Source organism: Mytilus edulis, chromosome 12 (genome assembly GCF_963676685.1).
Source record: "Mytilus edulis chromosome 12, xbMytEdul2.2, whole genome shotgun sequence".
NCBI lineage: Eukaryota > Metazoa > Mollusca > Bivalvia > Mytilida > Mytilidae > Mytilus > Mytilus edulis.
This window is the reverse complement of record NC_092355.1, coordinates 48,056,078-48,081,858: the sequence shown is the minus strand read 5'-3', so window position 1 is coordinate 48,081,858 and position 25,781 is coordinate 48,056,078. Positions and strand designations below refer to the sequence as shown.

General features: G+C 32.1%; 1 protein-coding gene across 6 annotated transcripts in view; it reads right to left on the bottom strand.

Annotated features, from left to right (window-relative positions):
• Positions 1-2,968: 2,968 nt before the first annotated feature.
• The window catches only part of LOC139498673 (uncharacterized), a 44,834-nt gene continuing 22,021 nt past the window's right edge, over positions 2,969-25,781 (bottom strand). For 2 of the 6 annotated variants that reach the window (XM_071287182.1, XM_071287183.1), the window contains exons 7-15: positions 23,488-23,595; positions 20,850-20,927; positions 19,131-19,206; positions 13,382-13,693; positions 12,004-12,423; positions 10,428-10,606; positions 7,884-9,119; positions 6,728-7,204; positions 2,969-3,354 (exon numbers count right to left, since the gene is read on the bottom strand). In XM_071287182.1, coding sequence (XP_071143283.1) covers positions 6,734-7,204; positions 7,884-9,119; positions 10,428-10,606; positions 12,004-12,423; positions 13,382-13,693; positions 19,131-19,206; positions 20,850-20,927; positions 23,488-23,595 — 2,880 coding nt within the window. In that variant the 3' untranslated portion in view covers positions 2,969-3,354; positions 6,728-6,733. Of the gene's footprint in view, positions 3,355-6,727; positions 7,205-7,883; positions 9,120-10,427; positions 10,607-12,003; positions 12,463-13,381; positions 13,694-19,130; positions 19,207-20,849; positions 20,928-23,487; positions 23,596-25,781 lie in introns of all 6 variants that reach the window. The other 4 variants (XM_071287184.1, XM_071287186.1, XM_071287181.1 and 1 more) reach the window with 3 other exon arrangements.

Here is a 25,781-nt window from a genome sequence, read left to right as displayed (position 1 = left end):
ATATATCAAGAAATATATTTATGCCTTTTGAAATAGTTTAAATTTTGGTGTTCTTCCTTCCAAATGCTTTTGAAAATTTGTCTTGTTGCCTCGATAAGTTCACACTGTTAATCATCCAACTCCGATAAATATTGGATTTGCTGTCGTGTTAAACCTAAAATTGCGATTTAAACAAAACAGATGGAATAATTGTGGGAATATGTGTTTATTACTATATTCATAAATATTTGAAATATCATATATGCAATAGTTTAATTTTTTATTATGTCCCTTCCAAATTGATTTGAAAATCAGTCATTTTCAGAAAATTTGATATTATTTTTCAAGATGGCCACCTCATTGACAGCGTGGGCGACTTGGTAAAAATATATTTTGTAAGATTGTTCCATTGAAAATCAAATAACTGTTGAATGCTCGCGTTTTCAGTCATTGTCTTACCTTAAAGCAGAATAGAATCAAACATTGGTTCCTTTAAATAAAGCTGTTACATGCTGTTTATTTTATAAAATTTTGAAGAAAAAAAATGGCGACTAAATAATTTTCAAACGTGGACGATGTTCGACACTTATTTTGTACTTGCACATAATTCAATTTAATTTCACTGTTTACATTGCAATTAAATATTACATGTTATAGTCACTATAATGATAGCATGGGGCATAGCTAGATAAAGGAGATACGAATTTAAAAGTCATAACATTAACGTGATCAAAGATCGAAAATAAACATGGCCACCTAATCACGATGTAAGTTTTGACATTATACTTGAATAATAAATAATAATAATACCAATGTAGATTAATTAGTGTTCTCGATGCAATTTATTACGACATTATTTTATATTTATAAAAAAAAGAGCTCGAATGGATATTAATTTAAATAACCAAGGTGAAATAAATTATTGTTTAATTTTCTTTAAATCATTCATCGGGTAACCAGTAAATTTTACATAATCCTTATTAAACCAGTAACATGCAGAGTTATCGAACGTAACTATGACTGGAATAGTTGCACATGTCTTATAAATTCTATATAATTTTTGTACTATTTTAAATCTCGGTCTATTTATGAAATTTATTCCTACATACTTTTGATTTTCTAACCCTGTATGCTAAAAAGTAAAATCACAAAAATACTGAACTTAGAGGAAAATCAATTCGGAAAGTCCATTATCAAATGGCAAAATCAAATAACAAAACGTATCAAAAACGAATGAACAAGAACTGTCATATTCCTGACTTGGTACAGACATTTTCAAATGTAGAAAATGGTGGATTTAACATTGCCTATGTGAAATTTTAAAATGGTTTGTATGTACATTGAACGACAAATATATGTGACGTATAAAATTTTCTGACGTCAGACACGCAAATCATTGAATGTGTTTGTAGATAGATGTTTTTGTGTCCTGTTAAATTGTTCCTTTTAAAGTTGTTACATGATGATGACTGTTGTACCCATATTTTGACTATTTTATTTATTGTGTCTGTTTAGCTAACGCATCATTGTAAATATAACGGAATGTAATGCGACTTTCATCAAAGTGAGAGGGTTAGTGCTATAAAACCAGGTATAATCCACCATTTTATACATTTGAAAATGCCTGTACCAAGTCAGAAATATGACAGTTCTTGTCCATTCGTTTTTGATGTGTTTTGTTATTTGATTATGCCATGTGATTATGGACTTTCCGAATTGATTTTCCATTAGGTTCAGTATTTTTGTGATTTTACTTTATAAATTACAAGATCTGTGTTTCTTGTTTTAAAATGTATTCTCTACCTTTGAGAAATTTAGTTTGATGATAAATTTAACCGCTTATAACTATTTGCCTCTTGGTTAATTGTATACATTATATTTTAAGCAACAGTGACTGGTCATTTCATTTAGTGTTCTGTTTTTTTTTTCTCTCGATTCGTTCTAATTTTCTTCTGTTTCGCACTTTACATGTACCCCTCTCTTCACTCCTTTTAGTTTTTATCATCTGGTGAAATCAACCTCACAAATATATCCTATAAAATATTCATATAATAAAATATACATCTAAAAAACTTGACTTGTCTTAAGCTAATTATGTCCTATTTCATAACGAGTTACGACCTCCCTAAACATTTTTGTTGTTTTAGTTACGACCATCATGCTCGAATTACTGGATGACAATTTTACGAAAATTGGAATGTTTTTATGTTTGAAATTTTGGCGTCTGGCGTATAAAATTATAATCCTGGTACCTTTGATAACTATTTACACCACTGGATCGATGCCACTCCTGGTGGACGTTTCGTCACCGAGGATATCACCAGCCAGGTAATCAACATTTCGGTGTTGACATGAATATCAATAGTGTGGTCATTTTTATGAATTTCCATTTAACAAAACTTTGAAATTTTCGTAAAACTAAGGATTTTCTAATCCCAGACATAGAATACCTTAGCCGTTTTTGGCACAACTTTTATGAATTTTGGATCCTCAATGGTCTTCAACTTTGTACATCTTTGGCTGTATAAATATTTTGATATGAGCGTCACTGATGAGTCTTATGTAGACGAAACGCACGTCTGGCGTACAAAATTATAATCCTGGTACCTTTGATAACTATTTGTTGCAATATCAACGCACTGACGATTAGTAGGTATGAGACAAGCGGTTTGGCTGAAATAAATCTTTTACTGCACAAAAATCGGAAAAGAAAATTTTATCCCTGGAGTTGTCTCCCATTTTCGGATGGTCGTAACTTTAAGTTACGACCATCCGCTTACCACCAGTGCACAAGCCATCTGTTAAAAGTCGAGTTAATTATCGATCGTTTCGATTTTTTGTTATCAAAACAGGATATATTGCAAATAAGCATATCTGATGAGTTTTTATATTTAAACATGCTAAATGAATATGACTATATAAAAAGTTTATTAGATCTTTGGAAAGGGAGGTGGGTAATTCAAGTAATTGATGCATGCAAAAAAAACAATTTCATTGTTAGAAGTCACATTATTTACAATGATGATGTAGTTACTCAACAATTATAATCAATACTTCCAACAATGTCAAATAATATAACATTCAAAATTAGTAAAATTATAGAAATAAAAAAAAAATGTTGTTCATGTTCTTTCCCCTTTCTGTTCTGCAACCACGCCTAATCGATATTTACACAATTGCACATCTTAATAGTATATTCAGAAATGAACCACTAGTAGTTTTTTTTCTACTCATACAGAGGTCATTTACTAAATATTAAAGCTTGTTATCGTCCTTGATCTCATTCATCGTTGAATTTGCATTTGTATTGTTTCTGCTATCTCCTTTTTAGTCCTTGCATGCAAATTGCATAGTCGGATCTGAGTTCTGTGTCGACTGAAATGAAAGTGTTAACTGATAAAAATATGGTATCATATGAATTTAAATATTTTTTGTAAATACATCAATGAAACAGCACCCAAACAACAACAAAAACATAGAGGCATCTAGAATGCAACACATTTTTTTCCAACAAAGAATAACATAACCTATAAAAGAAATAATAAAATTTGATATCGAAATTCACAACCGACATGTAATTTAAGAATAATGATATGAAGACATTAAAATGAACTAAGACTTCTGTCATTTGGAACAAAAAAATTATCGCTACTAAAATATATTCACTTCCACTTAAATATTTTCAAGAATAGAATTAAAAATGGAAACGGGAAATTTTTATACATCATAAAATGTATGAGAGGAAAATAATCCGTATCTTGCCAACAACTGTAGTAAAACAGTGATATGATTGCCGATGAACAACTATTGTTGATATAGGATAAACATATGGCTTTTCAAAAAATTACACTGTTCTTTATGGGAGACTATTGTGAATTTCGTCTGAATCGTTTTGAGTCCTTAAATAGTCAAATAATAAGGGTACAGGGGGTCGCATATTCATTCCATTAAATTCACAAGGAAGCATTGTTTTTAATCTAAATCTGTCGCATGGGGACGAAATAGGCAACATTAAAGTTTGACTGTATGACTGATAACACTAAATGAAACAGACCTTAATCAGTTTGGCCAAATAATCTTAACTAAAACTAAAACTAACACGTGTACTAAATTCTCTAAGGAGTCTGTATCGTTCATCTTGCATTTTGCAAAGAATTTATGCAATGAAACATTCTATTTGTGTTGAAGGAAAACCTCACGAATCAATATTATGATGATCATTTTTGCCAGGAGAAGTTGATGTCTAACTCTTTTTAAAACTTTGAAAATGACAATTTCATGCAAGAGGCTAAAACAAGTCTGTTTTGCTCTACTGGAACTATCTGAATTTTCAAAAATGGCCACTCTCCAACATATAAAACTTGCATTTATTTCTCACTAAGGCCACACCAATTTGATTCCTTGTTCGACGGACCCGCCCTCATCTATTATTTTCAAAACAGAATTTTTTTATTTTTTTTTATATTCCCGCTTCCCGCATCCGGAAATGTAATCATGTCCATTTCCCGCACCGTTTTTTTGTTGTTGTTGTAAATATTATAAAAAGATATCAACATTTGTTTTTAAAATCACAGCCTAACCTGTATATAACGATTTTAAACATAAAAGCACACCACCACACTGTGAATATCTGGGAGAATATTTGTTTCAGCATGAAACCTATTTATCCAAAGTGGGAGTGCACCAATATAAATTTATAACAGCTGTAAAGAACAAAAATTGGTTTCTTTCCCCCTTACTTATATTCCCTATCGAAAAATGTTCTTTCTTAGAATGAAGTACAAAGAACTTCTGAAGGATTTGCCTTCAACTGCAATTATATTGTATGCTGGCGAAACAAAAGTATCCATATCCGCTGCATGTTTATGCACCTGTCCTGATTGATTCAGGGGCCTGTCGTTCAGTAGTTATCGTTTGTTGATGTTGTTCATTGGTATTTTCCCGTTTGGATATATAAATTAGATCGTTGGTTTTCCTGTTCGAATTGTGTACTAATAATTAATAATTCTAATAATTTTGGGGTCCTCTATAGCTTGCTGTTTGGTCTGTATCAAAGCCCTGTGTAAAAGGCCGTACCTTGACCTGTGTTTGTTATTCTCAGGTTGAGAACAACCCTCCCTCAGACAAGGGGTCATTTTACTGATGTAGAAAAGAAAACAGAAATACCAAGGATTTGTATAGTTCTTCTATAAAAAACCTTTGAAAACTAAAAATTTTGTACTCAAAAAGAGAAGAGTTACATCATATTTTAAACAACTTTTTCTAAAAGAGGGGTCCACTTATTTTGAATAATATTAAACTTAAGTAAATGTGTTAACATGGTTAAAGTCCAGGAATATTACAAAATTCTTGGACATGTTTTGACCATTTAATACAAGATAGATATATAGTTCTTTGAGAAAATATGAGCTCTTTTGTACAAACAAATATATTATAACTTATATTGATCCCTCATAAAACATGTAAAGGGATATTTATAACATTAAGGGATTGCCCCCAAACTGATTATGACTTAGATGGAGAATTGTCTCATTGTCAGTCACACATACATAGACCAGATTTAATTATTTCTTGGTGAACAGGGAAAAAATACTTCAGAAATTAAAGAAATGTCAATGTATACTAAATTACAATCCTGGTACCTTTGATAACTATTTACACCATTGGGTCGATGCCTCTGCTGGTGGACGTTTCGTCCCCGAGGGTATCACCAGCCCAGTAGTCAGCACTTCGGTGTTGATATGAATATCAATTATGTGGTCATTTTTATAAATTTCCTGTTTACAAAACTTTGAATTTTCGAAAAACTAAGGATTTTCTTATCCCAGGCATAGATTACCTTAGCCGTATTTGGCACAACTTTTTGGAATTTTGGATCCTCAATGCTCTTCAACTTTGTATTTGTTTGGGTTATAACTATTTTGATATGAGCGTCACTGATGAGTCTTATGTAGACGAAACGCGCGTCTGGCGTACTAAATTATAATCCTGGTACCTTTGATAACTATATATAAGTGATAAATCAAGTTTTAATATTGTCAAAACCTACCATTTTATGTTTACAAAATAAAATTATAATCGCTCGCCTTTACTTTTCAAGCTTCGCCTCAAAAATTTGCAAATTAAATATTTTTTTATTAAAATTTTCAAATACGAAAGACAAAAAAATGAAAAAAGAAAAAGAGTTTTATTGTCTTCAGAACATAATATTGATGAAAGAAAATTGTTTTTTTAAAAACATTTTCACTATCAACAAAGTTGTGCGTAAATATCTATTTTCATTGTCAAGAACGAACTGTGAAATATGCCTCCCAAAAATGACATTTCAGGGGCATAATAAAATCAACGGTACCAATTTTGTTGCACCAGATGCGCATTTCGACAATACATGTCTCTTCAGTGATGCTCGTGGCCAAAATATTTGAAATCCAAAGCTTATATAAAACATGAAGAGCTATAATCCAAAAGGTCCAAAAAGTATAGCCAAATAAATAGATTTCCCTGAAATTTGAAGGAGATTAAACTTGATCTGCTGATCATTTCTACGCTTTTCAAATTGTCTTACTGCCGTTTACCCCTATTTTCCATTCTTATCAACAATTACCATGTTATTGATAAATCAAATCCCTGAATAAACAACCTGACATGGTCTTTTAACACCGATAAGCTGTAAATTGGCCAAAACAGCTTTGGACAGATGTATTATAGATAGACAGATATTAATAGATAATATGATCGAAAGACTTACCTGATCTTATATTTCATTTTCTATTGATATCACTTCATCGTCTGAGCAAGTCTTGGCCAACGTTTCATTTAGCTTATCTGTGTACAGGCTTGCTGGTTTGATGCGTTGGTCAAACCGTTGTAAAAGATGATCTATTATATTGCATAATTCATTAAAACGTTTATCATCAAGATTGAATGTCCTAGAGTGTTGTAGTTCATTCCTTGTAAGTCGTATGCGCTCAATATCATCTCCAGTAGCTGTGTCTGAAATCTTAATATCTTGCCAATTCCCTCCCCATGGTCCATGTCGAAAGGAGGAATAACTAGGAATGTGTTTATTAAGTTTCCTGTGCTCACTGTACAAGTATGTTATATCACAGTCACTCCTCGGTGGCAGGTTTGGTCTATATTGTTTGAGAAGATCATATAAAACATCAGCAAGAATATTTAGCACAATCATTCCCATTTTTGTAAAATTCATCTCTTCCTTGGTAATCTGAAAGGATTTTCAAAGTATAGACTAAACTCAAGTAAAAAAAGTAGATGTTGAACACATACCACAGAAAAGCCTTATATCATGTATATAGAAGACAGTCTCATTCCCTATTATGCTATTTGAATTTTCCTATTGGTTTACTAAAACAAGCTTAAGATTATTCCAAAAATAATGTTCGTTTTGCAATGCATCTTTTTATAAACAATTAATAATTTTCATAAGTTTAACCAAAGAATAACTTCTTTTACAAACACAAGTTGTATCACTTTCCAATACTTTTTAAGAAATAAAAGGTTCACTGTTAGGACAATTATACTTGTTAATTTTTAACACTGTGATTCTTAATATGAGACAAAAGATCCGAAAACAGTTGTTACAAACTTCTCAATAGAAGATAACTATGTATGACCCATTGACAGATACATTTCTTCGAATTGATATATTGCCTCCAAGACATTGCACCCTATTGCTATACTAGACATTGCAAAAGATGTGACCAATACTAGTGACAGTTTTGTGGAAGACCTCCCTCCTTTGATGTCTTTTAAGATATGAAAAATTCAGTTAATGATGTCGATGCTGTATAATGCTAAATAAACGTATATGTTGTCTTCTGTGACTTTCTCCTGAGATAATTAGAAGCAAATGTTCCTATGCTTTATTCAAATAATTTACTTACACAAAGTGCGTTATTTTGTAGATCTGCCCATTCATCAGTAAAGTTGTGGGTTGTTTTACATTTCCCACAATAATATGCTGTAATTTGTTCTTCACTAAAATCAAACAATCCTCTATCAGACTCTGGTTTGTTAACGCCACATTCCCACTTTTTTTCAAATTTTACATTTGACATCTGGAATCTTGCACCTATAATCTTGTTTATTTCCTCAGTCACGAAAGCAACAATGTATTTGTACATGCCTCTCTTAATTTCTTTTTTAAATTCCAAAATCTGAATCTGAATAATATTTGGACATTCCATTAAAAGTAGTTTTCTTAACTTTGTCGTCTTCTGCAATTCAAAGACAACAGTACCTCTGAAAAGAGCACTTTGACTTTTCTCCTGTCCAGGTGCATCCACTTCCGCTACTTTATACTTCCTACTTAGTGAAGCAATCAAATGATTAATAAGATGTGGTGGTAAAAACCTAAACTTGAAACATAACCAGGTTGATTTCTTGCAGGTTTCAATGTTCACATTAAACATTTCATATATGTCATATTCTGGTTTAGTTTTGACCAAGCAAGGTACATAATAGCAAGGTTTGTCATCAGCGCTGTGTCTGGTTGCAGGAATGATAATATCAAATTTCTCCATAATATTTAGGATATCATCTTTATGTTTATAATGTTTAGACAAAATGTTTCTTTCATCTTTAAATATGTATTCTACAACCTCAGTATGTAGAATTCCTCTATAATTTAGATCCAGTAATTTTTCCTTCATTCTATGTCTGCCTACATCTAATTGAAATTTTTCTGCTGTTATTATACATTTAAATGCATTAGACAACCACTGTGTATCTAAAATGATACAATCGGGAAGATCCCCAAAATAAACTAAAGCTCTGATTTCATGGTGAAATTTTAAAAACAAAATCAGCTCTTCATCATTCATTGCTGTAGGTGTTTCAATAGTGATTTTCTTAAGTTCATGAAAGGTCATAATTGGAATTGGTAACTCCATCTTCTTCTTTTGGAGAATTTTTTCAAGCTGAATAAATTTTAGTGGGTAGTCTTTATTCCATGATCTCATTCCTCTGGCTATGTTTAATATGTCCTGTTTAATTTTCTGGAATTCATTATCATCATCTTTTGTATTTGAAACGAAGTATTCAGACCGTATATGTCTACAGGTATCAGCCGAGACATCTTTCACAAAGCTTTCAATCCGCTTCTTGCATTTAACCTCAATCTACAATAAATTAGTCTATAAAAGAGAGGCGACCGATACCAGAGAGACAGTTAAACGCATAAGTTGAAAATAAACTGACAACGCCACGACTAAAATAGAAAAAAGACAAACGGATCATAATCACGGTATGATATGGTCAACTACACATGAGAGCAATAAATCATTTCATATGTATATATATGGGTTTTCTGTGAAATGGTCTAAAAAAAGCAGGTGTTTCGTCGATGTTTTTATTATGCATATTTTCAACTGATCTACTTCACCTACTTGCAGTAATGTATGGTCATCTTATACAAAAACACTCAAACAACTCTTATATATCATGTACATAGGTGGCGTTTTTATTAGTATTAGAAAATGATTTTTTGATATTGAAAAATTAACCTGGATATTTAATATTAAAAAATCAACCTGAATATTTAATATTAAATATTCCTGTTTTAATATTAGAAAATAAGATCATTTATTAGTATTAGAAAATTATTTTTTAATACTAAAAAATGATTTATTAAGGATGTTTGCTGCTCAGTTTGAAAATAAATAACTTTCCATAAAACTAGTATATATTGATAGGTGATCAATTGAGGATTAAAAAAATTAAAAAAAATATAGGGGTCAATGTGCTTGTTTTCGAGATATTAGCCATTGGAATTTTGGCGGGAAAATGTTTTCTCTTGATTTTTCATAACTTTATCATTGACCACTTAGAGTTCTCAAAAACTACTTAAAAATAAATAAAACTTTTACAAATGGCTTATAATTGAACATGTAAAAGATTTTTAAAGAAGAAAATTAGGGTTCATGGGCAAAAATTTTTAAGACATTCAAATGGATAAAACCAGAGGATTTCGAAAATCTGACAAAAAATCCAAAACATGACAAGCAAACATCCTTAATATTAAAAAATGATTTATTAATATTAAAAAATGAATTATTAATATTAAAAAAATGATTTTATATTGAATTCATGGTACAGCTACCATGGCAACCTATAACTTGTTCATTTCTGCATTCTCAAATCTGTGTTCCGTGATTACAATTTATTTTTGCCTTCGCTAGAAATGTCTTATTTTATATTGAACAAAATAGAAAATTGAGAGTGGAAATAGGGAATATGTCAAAGAGACTACAACTCGACCAAAAAGCAGATAACAGCCGAAGGCCACCAATGGGTCTTCAACGCACTAGCAGTTACTTGTATGCCAGATCCAGATATATATTAAACTGTTTGAAAGATTATGTCTTCATCATATGAAAATCAAGCAATCTCCCTCCCGTTATACATATTCATAGATAAAACTTACAAACCTTTTTTCCTTTCGAATGCCTGACTTTGTCTTTATGTGAACCAATAATAACCACTGGTGGATCTAGCAAATCTTCTTTCTTGCTCTCATGCATTTCACAAGCATTATTTTCACGTGTATTGTGCTGATCTTCAAGCCTACAGTAGCAATGTATAGAGTTCATCCACAGCTGAAACATTTCTACAAAATAATGCATTCATATCAGCATATATACTTTTAATTTATTAATATATCTTAAATCAAATCAGTATTGATAGCAGAATCTATTTCAATTGTTTCTAAAGCAGGTTAACACTTTCAACTGTGAGCTATTGCTCCCTTATAATATTCTGCTCTACGTTACATTATATTCTATTAATAAATTACAATTATGTATACAATTTGAAAACGCAATGTATGTAAAAAGGCATCACACATTTTAACATGCTCATTTAGTTTAGTTTAAACACATTTATTTATAGTGGATTGGGAAACAAGTTTTGCAACTTATAGTAATCCCTTTCTACTTTGCGAGTGCTGCCTTCTCTTTTTCGAAATCTACAAGGGTGTCTTTACCGTGCAAGTGATATCGCTCTCTCTTAACATTGGTCAGCCATTTATCGTTATCTTCCGGAGCGGGAATCGAACCAGGAACCTTTGTGTTAGTAGTCCGATGCACTAACCACTAAACCACGGCTCTCTGTACGTGCTAATTTAAATGTTGACACTAAGTTTCCAGGTGCTCTAGATTTTAACTTTCATACATGGTCATTATGCGTAAGATTACTTTAAAGTTTACTAGAAATGAATGTGGGAATGGCTCATACAGAATGGTATGTTCACCTGAAGCCTGATAATGAGGATCATTCATTGTTTAATTGCATTTAATAGAAATTCGGGGTCTCTAGTACAGAAATTTTGTAATAAAACATAGATTACTCATTTGTTTTTTTTTATTATGTGCTAGCATTAATTGTTTAGAAAAGGTTTACAACACTCCGGTGTTGACATGAATAACAATAACGTGGTCATTTTTATATATTTCCTATTAACAAAACTTTGAATTTTTCGAAAAAATAAGAATTTTCTTATCCCAGGCATAGATTACCTTAGCCGTATTCGGCACCACTTTTTGGAATTTTTGGTCCTCAATGCTCTTCAACTTTGACCTTGTTTTGCTTTATAAATATTTCGATATGAGCGTCACTGATGAGTCTTATGTAGATGAAACGCGCGTCTGGCGTACCAAATTATAATCCTGGTACTTTTGATAACTAGTAAACAACCTTTAAATTCCACTAAAGTCGACCATAGTCTAGAAGGTGTACTAGAATTGGTCCATTTTTGTATTGGTTTTGACTAATATCTAAATGTTTAAAATTGTTTTAACGAAATCATTGCTAGCAATGCATTCCATTAATATATCAATCACCGAATTGCCAAATATGAGAGTACAGGGGGAAAGGCTGTGGAATTTCTATAAAATTTCCATTTGTTATGCATTGAATCGACACAAGGGTACATAATCCTTAACAGAAATTTATGTATCTCAAAATTTTCATTTAGGTAATAAAATCAAATATCATATTAATACTTACCATGTGCATTTTTGCTATCAGCCTCGTCGAGTTTAGTTACAACAAGATAAATTGAATCTGGAGAGAGAAATGTTTGATGTGTGTAGTAAAATTCCTCATCACCAGCAAAATCCCAAACTAATAATGTGGCATACTCCTCGTTGCCATGCAAATCAACTTTCGACTTAACCATGGCATTGATGTCTTCACATGCTATGTCAAATGATAGGTTTGGTTGCTGTTCATGAGATGTAGTGTCTTCTTCAAGTTGAATTTTAGCTTCAGTGTCCTCTGGACAACTTATAGCATTTGTGATATCCTTTATTGCCCTGTGGTCTGTTCCTTTTTCTGAATCTTCAAAGATGGCTTTGTGCTCACTAATGAGTTGTTGTTCGAAAGGTTTTAACAATCTTGTATAGAGTTCAGTTTCTTCATAATTGCCTTTCGTAAGAAAAAAAGTTGTTATTTGTGTTTTCTGTGCTGATAATGAATTTAAGAAGAAGTGACATTAATTAGAAATAAATTGTGTATTAATGTAAAAACAGAGTTGATCAGCTACTTCCGGTTAAAAATAGTTTTCTATAATAAAATACTTTAGGTGTAAACTGAAAGCTGACTTTCTACGGGTTCATAAACGTTATGATTTCCATGTTTTTCCCTTTAAATATTATAACTATAAGTGCAGAATGGCTACATCTGATTTACAAACTCTCACTTTCGGTTTACCTTGAAAAGGTCATATGTTGTCCATCTTATGCGAAAGAATTGATAGCTCTATCACGTAGCAGTATGATGTTATAGCAAAGGTCATAACTGGAATGTTAATTGACCTTTGAAATTGATCTTAATTTCAAGTCAAAGTTATAGGTAGGAAATAAAAATACCCAAGATCTATGACATGTATGATAAGGAAGTAAGTTACCAAACAGCTTATTCGATAAAAGACTATTTTACAAATTCACCAGAGCACTTTGATACATATCTATCACGACCTTCCCCTTTGTTTTAGACCTCAATTTTCTTCTTATTCTCCAAGGATCTCATTTTAAAAGTCTCAAGGTCTCTATACTTTACATTTTATAGGTCATACATGTATGTTACCAAAATCACTTTTTAAAGGCTTCATTGCTTTATCATTCAAACATAAAGCAAAATCAATAAGCCTTAATTTTAAACATGTAATAGCAATAATTTTTATAAGATGTAACTGAATGGCTTTGTAATAAATTCGACATACATTTTACTATAAAACCATAAAAATTTCAATGTGGTCAAAATGTCCCCTCCAAATATTGCAATAGACTGTCTTTTGATAAAAACTTAAACTGACACAAGCTTTGTTCATTTGAATCAGTTTCAAACCTAAATAAAATACTGAAACAGTTTAAGATATATGTACCTTCTAATTTATTCCAAATGCAATCACCAGCTTTTGTTTTGCACTTCATCGCATGAATTTCTATTCCGTTTGTGCTTGTAACACCCACTTTATGTCCTCCCAATTTTCTTTTAAAAAATGATGTTAGTCCTGTATCTCGCTTTCCATCGTTAAATAATCTTTTAATGAAAGATGTTTTTCCAGCACCTTTCTTCCCAACTATGACTAAACGTACATCTCTCTTTTTCTCAAAGCCGGACTCAAGTAATTTGAGATACACAGGAACAGATCTTTTATCAGTCATTAGTTTTATTTCAGTTGGAACTATATTATCTAAAATGATATTGACCTTTAAAACACAATGGTATACAAACTGAAATGTCTCAGCTGCTTATTTGTGTAATCGATATTAATGAATACTGACGTGGTAAAGATCAAATTAGCCCTGCTAGACGACTTCAGTATGTACATTAAAGAAATTTGTCCTGACTTTAAATAAAGCTAATACTATAAATGAACACTGTCCTTAGCTATATCGTGATATCTATATCTTTAACTGGACGCCTAATACCAAGATTTATGATAAAAGAGATGTTTTCTATACCTATCAAGTTTCAGATAAAGACGTTCCCTTGTCACCATTATAAGGTGTTTATATATCACAACTAGTTGGATTCGATAGTGTATGTATCAACTTATTTGATTTTAACGAAAGAAATCTGTGTAGTTTTGAAAAACTATAACACCAAGGTGAAAAAAATTATTAAGTTTTATTATCAGTAAAAGGACATTATTTGTAAATTTAAATCGGCATTACCTTCTAGTAATATTCTATAAAAAGCACAAACATGTCGACAGTCTGTTCAAAAGGTAAACAATCTTTTGAACAGATGTACTCAGTAAGGATATAGTTACAATACTATTGTCAGGTCATTAAAGATGGCATATTTTGGCATTAATATTGTTTCACCCATATGGTCTTTGCATCGGAAATTAACACATTTATTCGTTAACCATTTCTTGGCATTATACGGTTTATGTTCTTCTCAGATATTCATACGATAGATAATACTCTTAAATACGTTTAGTTAAGGTCTGACGAAGGCATGTCAGTAACTGCTAGACTCGAACTTTTTTAACTAAGTTTTACTGTGCATATTGCTGTGTGTTTGTTTACTCTTCATTGGCTAGATGTATAGGGCAGGGTTAAGATTTCACAAAACATGTTTATCCCCGCGGCATTTTGCACCTGTCTCAAGTCAAGAGCCTCTGACCTTTGGTAGTCTTGTATTTTATTTAAATTTGAGTTCATTTATAAAATACTTACACTTCATGCGGTGAAAAACTGTTGTAGTACTTTATTGAGGCCAATAAATGCAAAGGAGCATAATTACTATGGGAAAAATTGTATCATAATTTACTGTCTACATTGTATATCCTTAGTTTCAACAAAGTTTCATGAATCTCTGTGCGATTTCAGAAAAGTTGCGATGACAAGAACAGAAATGACGGACTGACAGAAGGACGGTTAAGAATATAATACCAGACGCAAAAATTGCGTGGGGTATAATTAACAATTTTTATTTTAACAGGTCAGGACATCGAATTTGTATCAAATGTCAAGATTTTGATATCATTGTTATCACGTTTATGTCATCAACACATTCTTGAGGTTGCCTTTTATTACTAAGAATTGGGATGGACAAAACTGATGCATCAGGATACACACCCTTCATGGTCATTTGAAATTGTTGAAAGACTAATTTGGTAAGTTTAAGGTATTAAATCAGAACCATGATTTCATAATTCACAAATCCCCTAAACAATATAAATAACACGTGTTAAAGCACGATATGTGAAATATTGCCTTAAATCTAAAGACAAATTAAAACTCTTCGGTGAAAATAAAAAAAAAAGAACATGTCCTTGCGATACAGATGCCTCCGCTTGTCAATATGCAAGAGTCAGTTTACTTAAACAAATTATTGATGTTTTGTTTTCTTTGAACTGTGACATTTTTCTGTAAGTTGTCAGAAAAGATTGTTAAGTGGTTCAGTGGTTTTAATTCTACTACTGCTTAATAATCAAAGCGCTGTCAGCACTGTAGGCAGTTAACCAAAAACCAAGGCAAACATAATTATGAAAACTGTGGCAATGTTGCTTCAATTTTATTTTTTTTAAGATTTAAAAGAACAAACATTAAACATGCATATATAATTGTACATTTATGTTCATTTAATGAATTAATCATTAAGGCAAATAATTCATATTTTATCAAGGTTTTCAATAGCAACTTATATATCAAGTATATTTTTTTCGTGTTCATGAGTCTTGAGTCAGCATTGGTACAAATTCGCAATGATTGCAGTTCTTCTAGTTGATCGTAATTGTTTGTATTAGTTGACTGTTAGTAGTTCAAGTTGACTTTAGTACGAGCTTGTAAAAGTATGAATGGACCTGCTTCCCTGGAAAGAAAACTGAGTTTGTGTTCTACAGTACAAAGGTATGAGACACAAATCAGACAAATGTTTACTACTACAGGGATCAATGGTGAGGTCTGACTGACCTGTCCATAGTTAATGTAAATGACTCCCACCTTCACCCCAAGTCCATGATGTCTAAGTTTGAAATAAAATGACAGGTGATAGGTCTAGCAAAGTGATATGCATATGTGACGCCTATGAGATTGACCTTGTATGTCATTCAATATTTTTGAAATGACAAACAGGAATGAATATGGTTTAGGAGTTGGTATCTCAATCTTTTATAAGTTCTCAAAACACACACAAGAGGGTGTGGGGTGACCCTAGGGACTACCCCTATTTTTCATTTGATATTTCATATTGTCCCATACATGAATATATATGGTTTAGGGGTGGGGATCGCGACCGTTATCAAGTTTTCAAACAGGAGGGGTGGAGGACTTCCCCCTATATTTGATTTGATTTGTTATATTGTCCAATGCATGAATATATATGGTTGAGGGGTGGGGATCTCATCTGTTTCCAAGTTATCAAACAGGATTGGGTAGGGTGACCCTTAGGACTCCCCCTATATTTCATTTGATTAGTCCTTTTGTCCCATACATGAAAATATATGGTTTAATTTAAAGGTGGGGATTTCGACTGTTTCCAAGTTCTCAAACAACAGGAGGGGTGGGGTGACCCCAGGGACTCCCCTATATTTTATTTTATTTGTTATTTAGTCCCATACATGAGTATATATGGTTAAGGGGCGAGGATCTCGACTGTTTCCAAGTTCTCAAACAGGAGGTGTAGTGACCCTAGTGACTCCCCCTATGATTCATTTGATTTGTTATATTGTCCAATACATAAATATATATGGTTATGGGTGGGAATCTCAACCGTTTTCAAATTCTCAAGCAGGAAGGGGCAGAGTGGCCCCACGAACTCCACCTATATTTCATATGATTTGTTATATTGTCCCATACATGAATATATATGGTTTAGTGGTTGGGATCTCGACCGTTTCCAAGTTCTCAAACAGGAGGGGTGGGATGACCCACAGGGACTCCCCCTATATTTGATTTGATTTATTATATTGTTCCATACATGAATATATATGGTTTAGGGGTGGGGATCTCGACTGTTTCAAAGTTCCCAAACAGGAGGGGTGGGGTGACCCCAGGGAATCCCCCTGTATTTCATTTGATTGGTTATAGTGTCCCATACATGAATAAATATGGTTGAGGGGTGGGGATCTCGACTGTTTCCAAGTTCTAAAGCAGGGGGTGGGGGAGACCCTAGGGACTTCACCTATATTTCATTTGATTAGTTATATAGTCCCATACATGAATGTATATGGTTGAGAGGTGGGGATCTCATCCGTTTCAAAGTTATTAAACAGGAGGGGGTAGAGTATAACATAATCTAGTTGCACTATATGTGTAAAATAAGAAACTTCCAGCTATTTTAACTGACCCATCAAAATTGAGAAAAAAATACTTTAAAAGCATCTAACTTGCTTTACCAACATTTATTACTGATAATTAAAAGAAAATTTATACTGTCACGAGGACCATATATATTGTTAGATATACTGTTCCCAGCTGTCACAAATACTCACATTGTATTGGATTTTGACATTTGTCCAAAAGTAATTTTGAGTTTCAGTACAAAATATTTTCTGTTTTTATGCCCCACCTACGTCTGTGCGTCCGTCCGTTCCGGTTAAAGTTTTTGGTCAAGGTAGTTTTTGATGAAGCTGAAGTCCAATCAACTTGAAATTTAGTAAACTTGTTGCTTATGATATAATCTTTCTTATTTTGAAGCCAAATTAGACTTTGACCCCAATTTCACGGTCCACTAAACATAGAAAATGAAAGTGGGAGTTTCAGGTTAAAGTTTTTGGTGAAGGTAATTTTTTTATAAAATTGAAGTCCAATCAACTTGAAACTTAGTACAAAGTAGTATGATCCCTATAGTATAATCTTTCTAATTTTAATACCAACTTAGATTATTACCCAATTTCACGGTCCATGGAACATGGAAAAGGATAGTGCGAGTGGGGCATCCGTGTACTTTGGACACATTCTTGTTTTCATTCTTTTACATGTATCTTTTGGTTTTCAATTCTAGTGTTTATATTTATTTACCATGCAAAGATGTATTTTGTCATCTGTCTGATTTTTTTAAAAATTAATCGCCAAAACCCGGAATTACCCAAATCCGCTTCCGGAATCGGATCCGATATTGTAATTTTCTTCTCATGTCAGCCATTTTGTTTTCAATGTTGTTTTTGTCAGATACGATTTTACTCGATTTTAAACATTATTTGTCGGCGATTTTCTGTATAAAGCTAGCGGTCGAACAAAATGAACATCGCTGTCATGAATAATAATGCTAAAAACAAGTTTTGAGATCGTTTATTAGGAGACTTTGGTAAAAAGGTTTGCAAAGTTATTTTTTTATTTCCTCTCAAGTCGGGCATGTCGAGCGTAGAGCTAGTAACCAAGTCGAAAGTCCGACTGCAAAAGTGGAAGGTCGCATATCTCGGACAGCCGCTAATTTGAACCCCTGCCTCCAAATTGAAAAGAAACAAAAATTTCGTCTTATAATTTAAAATTGCCGCCAACAGCATGAACAGTGGAACTTATTTAAAGACTACTGACGTAGTTGACTACGTATTGACGACAAACAATATTCCTACGACTTTTGTCATTTGGGAAATCTAAACTACTTGTCTTTAGAGATTTTCTGCCATTAAACATTTCATACATTTGTTCTTTGACAGCTTAGCCAAAATCTCTGGGGATAATAAACTACATAAAGATTCATAATTTGCCCTACTCCATATGTGCAACTTCAAAACTTTTGGATAAATTGAGGATCATTTAAGGTTTTTCTGGTCATATTTTTTGTAATCAAGAATTAAAAGTATGAAAAAACTGTCCAATTAGTTATAAATAACATAACATCCAGCTGGATAATAACAATGGCACATATTTCAGCATTTATTGGGTAGAACACAAATCTAGGGTGCTCGCATAAGGCAGCTTAACTGCCTAAAAACATATATGGGATTAAAGTTGAAAGGGCCATCATCCTTTTAGAAATTTAATAAGAGTGTAAATAACAATTACATATAATTTGGTTTACACAATGTGAAGTTGGAGTGCTGAAACAGTAAACGTTGAATGCAAACGATATGAAACTACGAAGTTTAATAATATAGGACTATTGTGAATGATAATAGTATTCCCTTATTTATTCCTTACAAACACAGTATCAATTATTTTAAGGGGTACAACCTTCATCAATTGATGCTACCTGCATCTCCCCAGAGGTTTTTTGGTTGATATGTGGAGCATCCTTTGACATGACATTCTACAAAAGTAAATATACAGATATGTAGACAAAATATTCAGTTTCTAGTATTGCAGAGATGCAAATTAATGGTTAGATCAAATGACAACAATAATTTACGTACCAATAACCTTAAATCAATCATCTTGCAGAATAATGATTGTGAAGTAGAACAATTACCATATGATCAAATCATAAAACTCTTGTTTTATATTGTTTTTGTGACAAAAGTGTAAGTGTTTCCATCCATGTATTCTATCTTACCCTTTGTCATCTTTTTATCTTATCAAACTGTACAACTGCTCTGTACCAACATTTTGACACACCTCTTATGTTTGTTTTATTTGCTCACACATGGTTGTCAATATAATCGAATTCACAGGAGATGTTTAACTTGCTATTAAACCATTTACTACGTCAGGATTTTGTCTTTTATGATATAAAATAATAATGTGAGGGACTTTCCGGGTTTTTTTTCTTTTGTTGGAGTTCGTGGTCTTTTTATTTTACAGTTTACAAGAGCCAAAGTCATACTAAATGTAAACTGTACATGTGCAAAGATCAAGCACCTTACCATCATATTCTTATTTTTTTTTAGTTTATCACGTAGCTATTAAGAGATAAAAATGGAAGTTTAGTAAATATAGAATTCATATAAATGCTTTACTATTCATAGGTAATAAGTTATGTGCGTGAATTGAACGTTTTTATCGAAATAATTAACTGTATCACTTTATTGCCTTAATGAAAATTGTTTACTGTATAACTTTAATGTCTATTTGGGAATTGTTTACTGTATAACTTTAATGTATAAATAGGAATTGTTTACCGTATAACTTTAATGTCTATTTGGGAATTGTGCACTGTATAACTTTAATGTATAAATAAGAATTGTTTAGTCAATAACTTTGAAGCCTAAATGGGAATTGTTCACTCTATTACATTGATGCTCAAATGGGACATGATTACTTAATCATTAAAATTTCTAAATAGGAATTGTTTACTCAAGCATTTCGTTGCCTGTTTAGGAATTGTTTACTATATAACGTTAATGCCTTTATAACATGGTTTACTGCACTAATTTGATGTTTGCGTATGCAATATTTACTGTATTACTTTAAAACCTAAATGGATATTGTTTACTCTACCACCTAAATGCCTAAATGGGAAATGTTTACTCTATCATTGTAATGCTAATAAGGAATGTTTTTACTAAATATACTGTATTTTTGTTACATAATGACTAGTTGGTACATAAACCAGGTTGACACTTTAAATGTTTAGAAACTTTGTTTACTTCAAGTATGCAGGTACATCAGCCGGGTAGACAGTTCAAGTATACTGATAATTTGTCCACTGCTACTATAAGTAAATACCTCCACCAGGTAGGCGAGTAACTACAAGTGTATATGTACTTCAACCAAGAAGACACCTTTAGTAAATTGTTACTTTGTTTTCTACTACTGTATAAGTACCTCAACGAGGTAGGCATATTTAATATATTGTAACTTAACAAGAAGAAAACGTGGTGTGATTGCCAATGAAACAACTCTTCACAAGAGAACAAAAGAAACAGAAATTATCAATTATTCGGCCCTTCAACAATTAGCAATGCACATACATCATAATCAGCTTTAAAGATTTGAAAGTCAGAAGCAAATTACCTGCAAGTATTCCACGACTTTTTTGTTCTTGGGTAATTCCTTTACTTGGGCTGCTGCTAAATCATAAGGTGTTTTACCCTGTAATCAGTGCAAAATGTTGGTATTTACTTGTATACATAAAAAGTAGTTATTGCAGCACCTATATTGAGTATCAACTAAGTATTAATTTCTTTTTTTTTGGTCAAATAAAGGAAGCTGTTGTATAATGCTGTTTAGAAGTCATAAATCGATTGAGAGAAAACAAATCCGGTTTACAAACTAAAACCGAGGAAAACACTTCAACTAAAAGAGGAAAAATTTGGAACTACAACACACTGAAGAGCAACAAAAACAAGCGACAATTCAACCTACATAGAAAACGAAATATTAGATAAGAGAGCCTGGACAGGGTATTTGGAGCATGGGAGAGAGGGGCGGGAGAAGGGAGAGAGGGGCATGAGAAGGGAGGGAGGGGCAGAAAAAGGAGATAAGGGGTAGTAGAAAGGAGAAAAGGGGTAAAAAAGGAGACAAAAATGTGTAGAAAAATTATTAAAAATTTTGCAGGAAAACAATTATTTAATAAATAAAATGAGTTAATCAAAAGATTCAAGAAAGTGGTATGAATAATAAGTTAAATAACAAAAAAATACGAAAAAAATCATAAACAGAAAGTCCATGATCTAACTGCAACATCAAACAAAAGGGTAACAACTTTTATATTCCGAATTGATACAGGCATTTACTTATGCAGATAATGATGAATTGGACCTGGTTTTATGGCTAGCCAAACCTTTCACTTGTATGAAAATTGCGCATAGTAACTAAAAAAATATTCCGAACCTCGTCACGACGTATTTCATTTTGATCTCTTATATTTGGAGAAAGACTAAAAACTAACAATTTCCAGGATTTAATTGTGAGCCAATGATACAATAATAAAATCTGAGAACATACATGCATCCTCTATAAGTAAAACACTCGGTAAATTATAAAAGTTCCACCTTGAAATTGTACACTGTAGAAGGGGGAAGTCAGACTTTGTGCTCATAATATGTGCACTTTCGGTATACATATTTGTATTAAAGCTCATAGTGGAATATAGTTGGGAAATCTTAACTGTACATTATGCCCTACTCAACAACAAAACACAGTCATCCCTGTACACCCAATAATTCCGATTATTCATTTATTGTTGGCCACTGGGTTTTATTTAATGAATTGTGTGATTGTTAATTTCAAGAAATAATTTTTGAAATACGAAATTGAAAGAAAAAATATGTAAATGGGTCTGAATGATATAATATGACTTTGTCCCAACAGATGCGCATTAAGTGTTGACATCCCAAATTGACAGGCCTTTGTTAACTTTTTCCTCATTCCGATGTTGCTGTCCTGTGTAAACTGTGTTTATGATGTAACGATTACAGTATTGGCAATCTATCTTTTCCAAGCTTTTTTTTTACACTCCAATAATATTCCAAAACTGGTAACACTTGGAATATATAGGGAAAATTATGTGCCAAAATAACCAAGTTCAAGGAAAATTTTATTATTCTTCTTTGTAAATTCCATTCCGAAACTCATTTTTTGCCTGATTTTCAACGACTGCTTGCTCTTTGTTTTCGATAAATTATATCCCGTATTATTTTTTAAAAGAGTTTTGTTTTTCTATTTTGCAAGCAGCGTTTTTGGGCAACCATTTTAAAACGAATTGGTTTCTTGCATTTGTTTACACAATTATTTCATAATCAGTTTTGAGGCAAAATGTAGCAGACCTTTCTTTTTAATTTTGCATGTGCATAATATTCTTTTTACATTCTCATCCAGTTACAATAATTATTCCTAAAATCATCCCCCTTTCCCCCTAGTAAACCAATTGCTTGTCCTCTTACAAAGAAAACAGTCCTAGCAAGAAAAAGTGTCTTTATTTATATGCTTGCTCTTTGATTTTTCTGGATAGCTCTCCTAATAACAACCATACCACATCTTCTTATTTGTATTGACATGATTTTTTCTACATTCTGTGCGCACCAAGTAAGAAAAACCAAAATTATACAGTAAAAAGTAGGACATGAATGAAACAAAATAGGCTATCGGGGAACACTCAAACACATAAACCTGTCATGAAAACATAGAACGATTATTGTTATAAACAAACTTGTTTTACTGAAAACGTAATATTAAGACCTAATTTACTAAAACAAAAACTAAATTACATTTACGACATTTTTTGTCACTGGATGAATTCAACATATCTATAATGGGGTTGGTATATTATGATTATTTTCCTGTTGAGTTGTCAGAGGAGCTGACACATTTTGTAAAAATTCTTGTAGGAAAAGTGTAACCTCTGTTACGTAATTTTACAAAAAAAATCCTTCATTTCATACTCTATGCTCATTTTACCATAGGTACGCATTAAGTTTGTCAATATTTTACACTGGGCGATAACAAGGTGTAAAATCAAAGTTATTCATGCAGTAACAAAACTTCAAATTGTAATGGTGGACGCAAATTGATAAACGATATGCATCATGGTTAATATGCCAATATCGCAGCATATGCGTGTTATTTCAAAACAGAGTATGCAAACTGTCCACGTGATTCCAATCCTTCTTACTATACAAATCCTGGTACAGAGTAAAATGTCAAAATTTACCTGATGTGTTCTAACCAAGGGACTTATACCACATTGTTCAACGAGATATCTTGTAATCTTTAAACGTCCACTCTGTGCTGCCAGATGTAAAGCTGTCCTTCCATCATTCTACAATAATATCATGTAATTTGAAAATGTTATGAACATTGTGTTCTTATAAATATATACAACTTACCTTGCAACTGACGTCAAAAATTTAAGTGATAAATTGGACCATTTTGTTTTATGAAATTACAAAATACTGTGGATTTATTTATTTTTATGGGAACAAATTTCAGTGATTAGGGAAAAATTGTATGTTTATGGATATTAGATTTCTTGGTTTTGTCAATGTTTGTCTATATATATTTATAGCTACATGGCTTAAAAGTGTTTTCCGTTCGATATTTTGTCGTTGTTCACTATTACCCATGACATACTGTAAATGGACAGCATAAGTTGTTATGAGATGTCATGATTTCTTACCTAGAGTCATTGTCATTGAAGGGCAATCACTCATAGATAGAATCTACTAACGATTTCAGCAAAGAAATGACTTTATTGTAGATCGTGTCTTGCTGATCATTTTTGCTATCTATCTATCTTCTTTTGTTTTCAAGACAGTAGGCAAAATCGGAAACGATAAGTTAAAATTGACATTCTGTTTATTTATTATAGTTTTAGAGTTGAGAAGAAGAACACTACAGATGTGTAAACATTGTTTTTAAAGACCAATAATAGCAATACGAAGTGAACTGACAATTTCGCCAAATATATTCATTTGTAGATCTTGTCTTATTTATAATTTTTGCATACCGAGACCTAGTTTCTATCTATTATATTTTTTTCAGGTATTATACAAAAACACAAAAGCTGGTAAAAATCGTCATTAAAAGGTGACAACTCCAATAAAAGACATAAATCATTAAGTTGATAAAAAAAAATCATTAGAGTATCATAACTCTAATGACAATGAATGAGTAGTCCTTTGACTATTTCAACCGTATTTGAAATTTAGTAAATAATGTCTTGTTGATTACTGTGCGATTTACATTTTTCTCTTTTTATGTTGAAATTGCAATTCAAAACATTGTACAAGGCACAAATATACAACAAAAAGTAAAACTAGTCTTTAAAGGCGATAACTCGTATAAAAGTCGTCTTACAGTTTTGATGTAAATAGACAGTAGGTAAATCTCATCATTCTGAACATCCCGGCCCATGTTAGATTTTTCCTATGCATAAGAATAATGGAGATGCAATATAATTGCCAATAAGACAAATATCCATGTAAAATTGAATGAAATGGATGTAAGCATTATCGATAACCGTACGATTTTCAATAATGAGAATAAAACCTTTCCCGTTTGGTCGGCAATAGAAGACCCAGACCTATTTTATACCAAAAACATTTACGAAAAACAAATATGACAGACATGAACAAGGAACAACACAGGCTTCTTACTTGGTACAGGCATATCGAGCATATTACGTGGTTAATTATATAAGAAGTTGTGGTATGAATGCCAATGGGACAACTCTTCATCCAAGCCACAATTTGTAAAAATAAACTGTTATAAGTCAAAGAATGGTCTGCAATTGAGAGCCTTGGCTCATACCGAACACCAAGCTATAACGGCCCCAAAAATGACTAGTGTAAAACCATTCAAACGGGAATGTCTAATCTATATTCAAAACGAGAAACGAGAAAAACTGATGAACCACACTAACAAACGACAACCACGGAACAACAGGTTCCTGACTCAGGTCAGTTGCAAACAAATTCAGCGAGTTTAAACGTTTTAATAGGTACCAACCTTCACCTTTACTGACAAATTGTAGTACCATGAACGTACATATGTGAAATATGGTGTATATTTGTTGATAAAAAAAATCTATAGTTTTACCAATAAAAATAGTATTCCAAGATTTAATTACAAATAGTTGTTTCCAATTTAATAAACAAAACTTGTATTCATCGATTTATTCTATATTTAGTCATATCCGCACTGTTGGTTGGAAAGTGAGGTAATCAGACATATTTTCAAATCCTTATGATGATTATGGCCCAGCAGAAGCAGATGAAAAGATTTTCGTAAAAGCGAAGATGAGCAACGGACGACCGATCCGTAGGGATGAGAAAAGTTCACCTGATTGAGCCTAAAATAAGTATAAATATTTTATCGTAAGATTCAGAAGGTAAAGAAAAACTAAAATGAGACCCAACTGCAGATGCTTCTATTTAGTATTTGTTGAACCGGCCTCGCTTAATTTTTTCCGACCTAACAAAACAGAATTATGTGTAGATCAAGTAA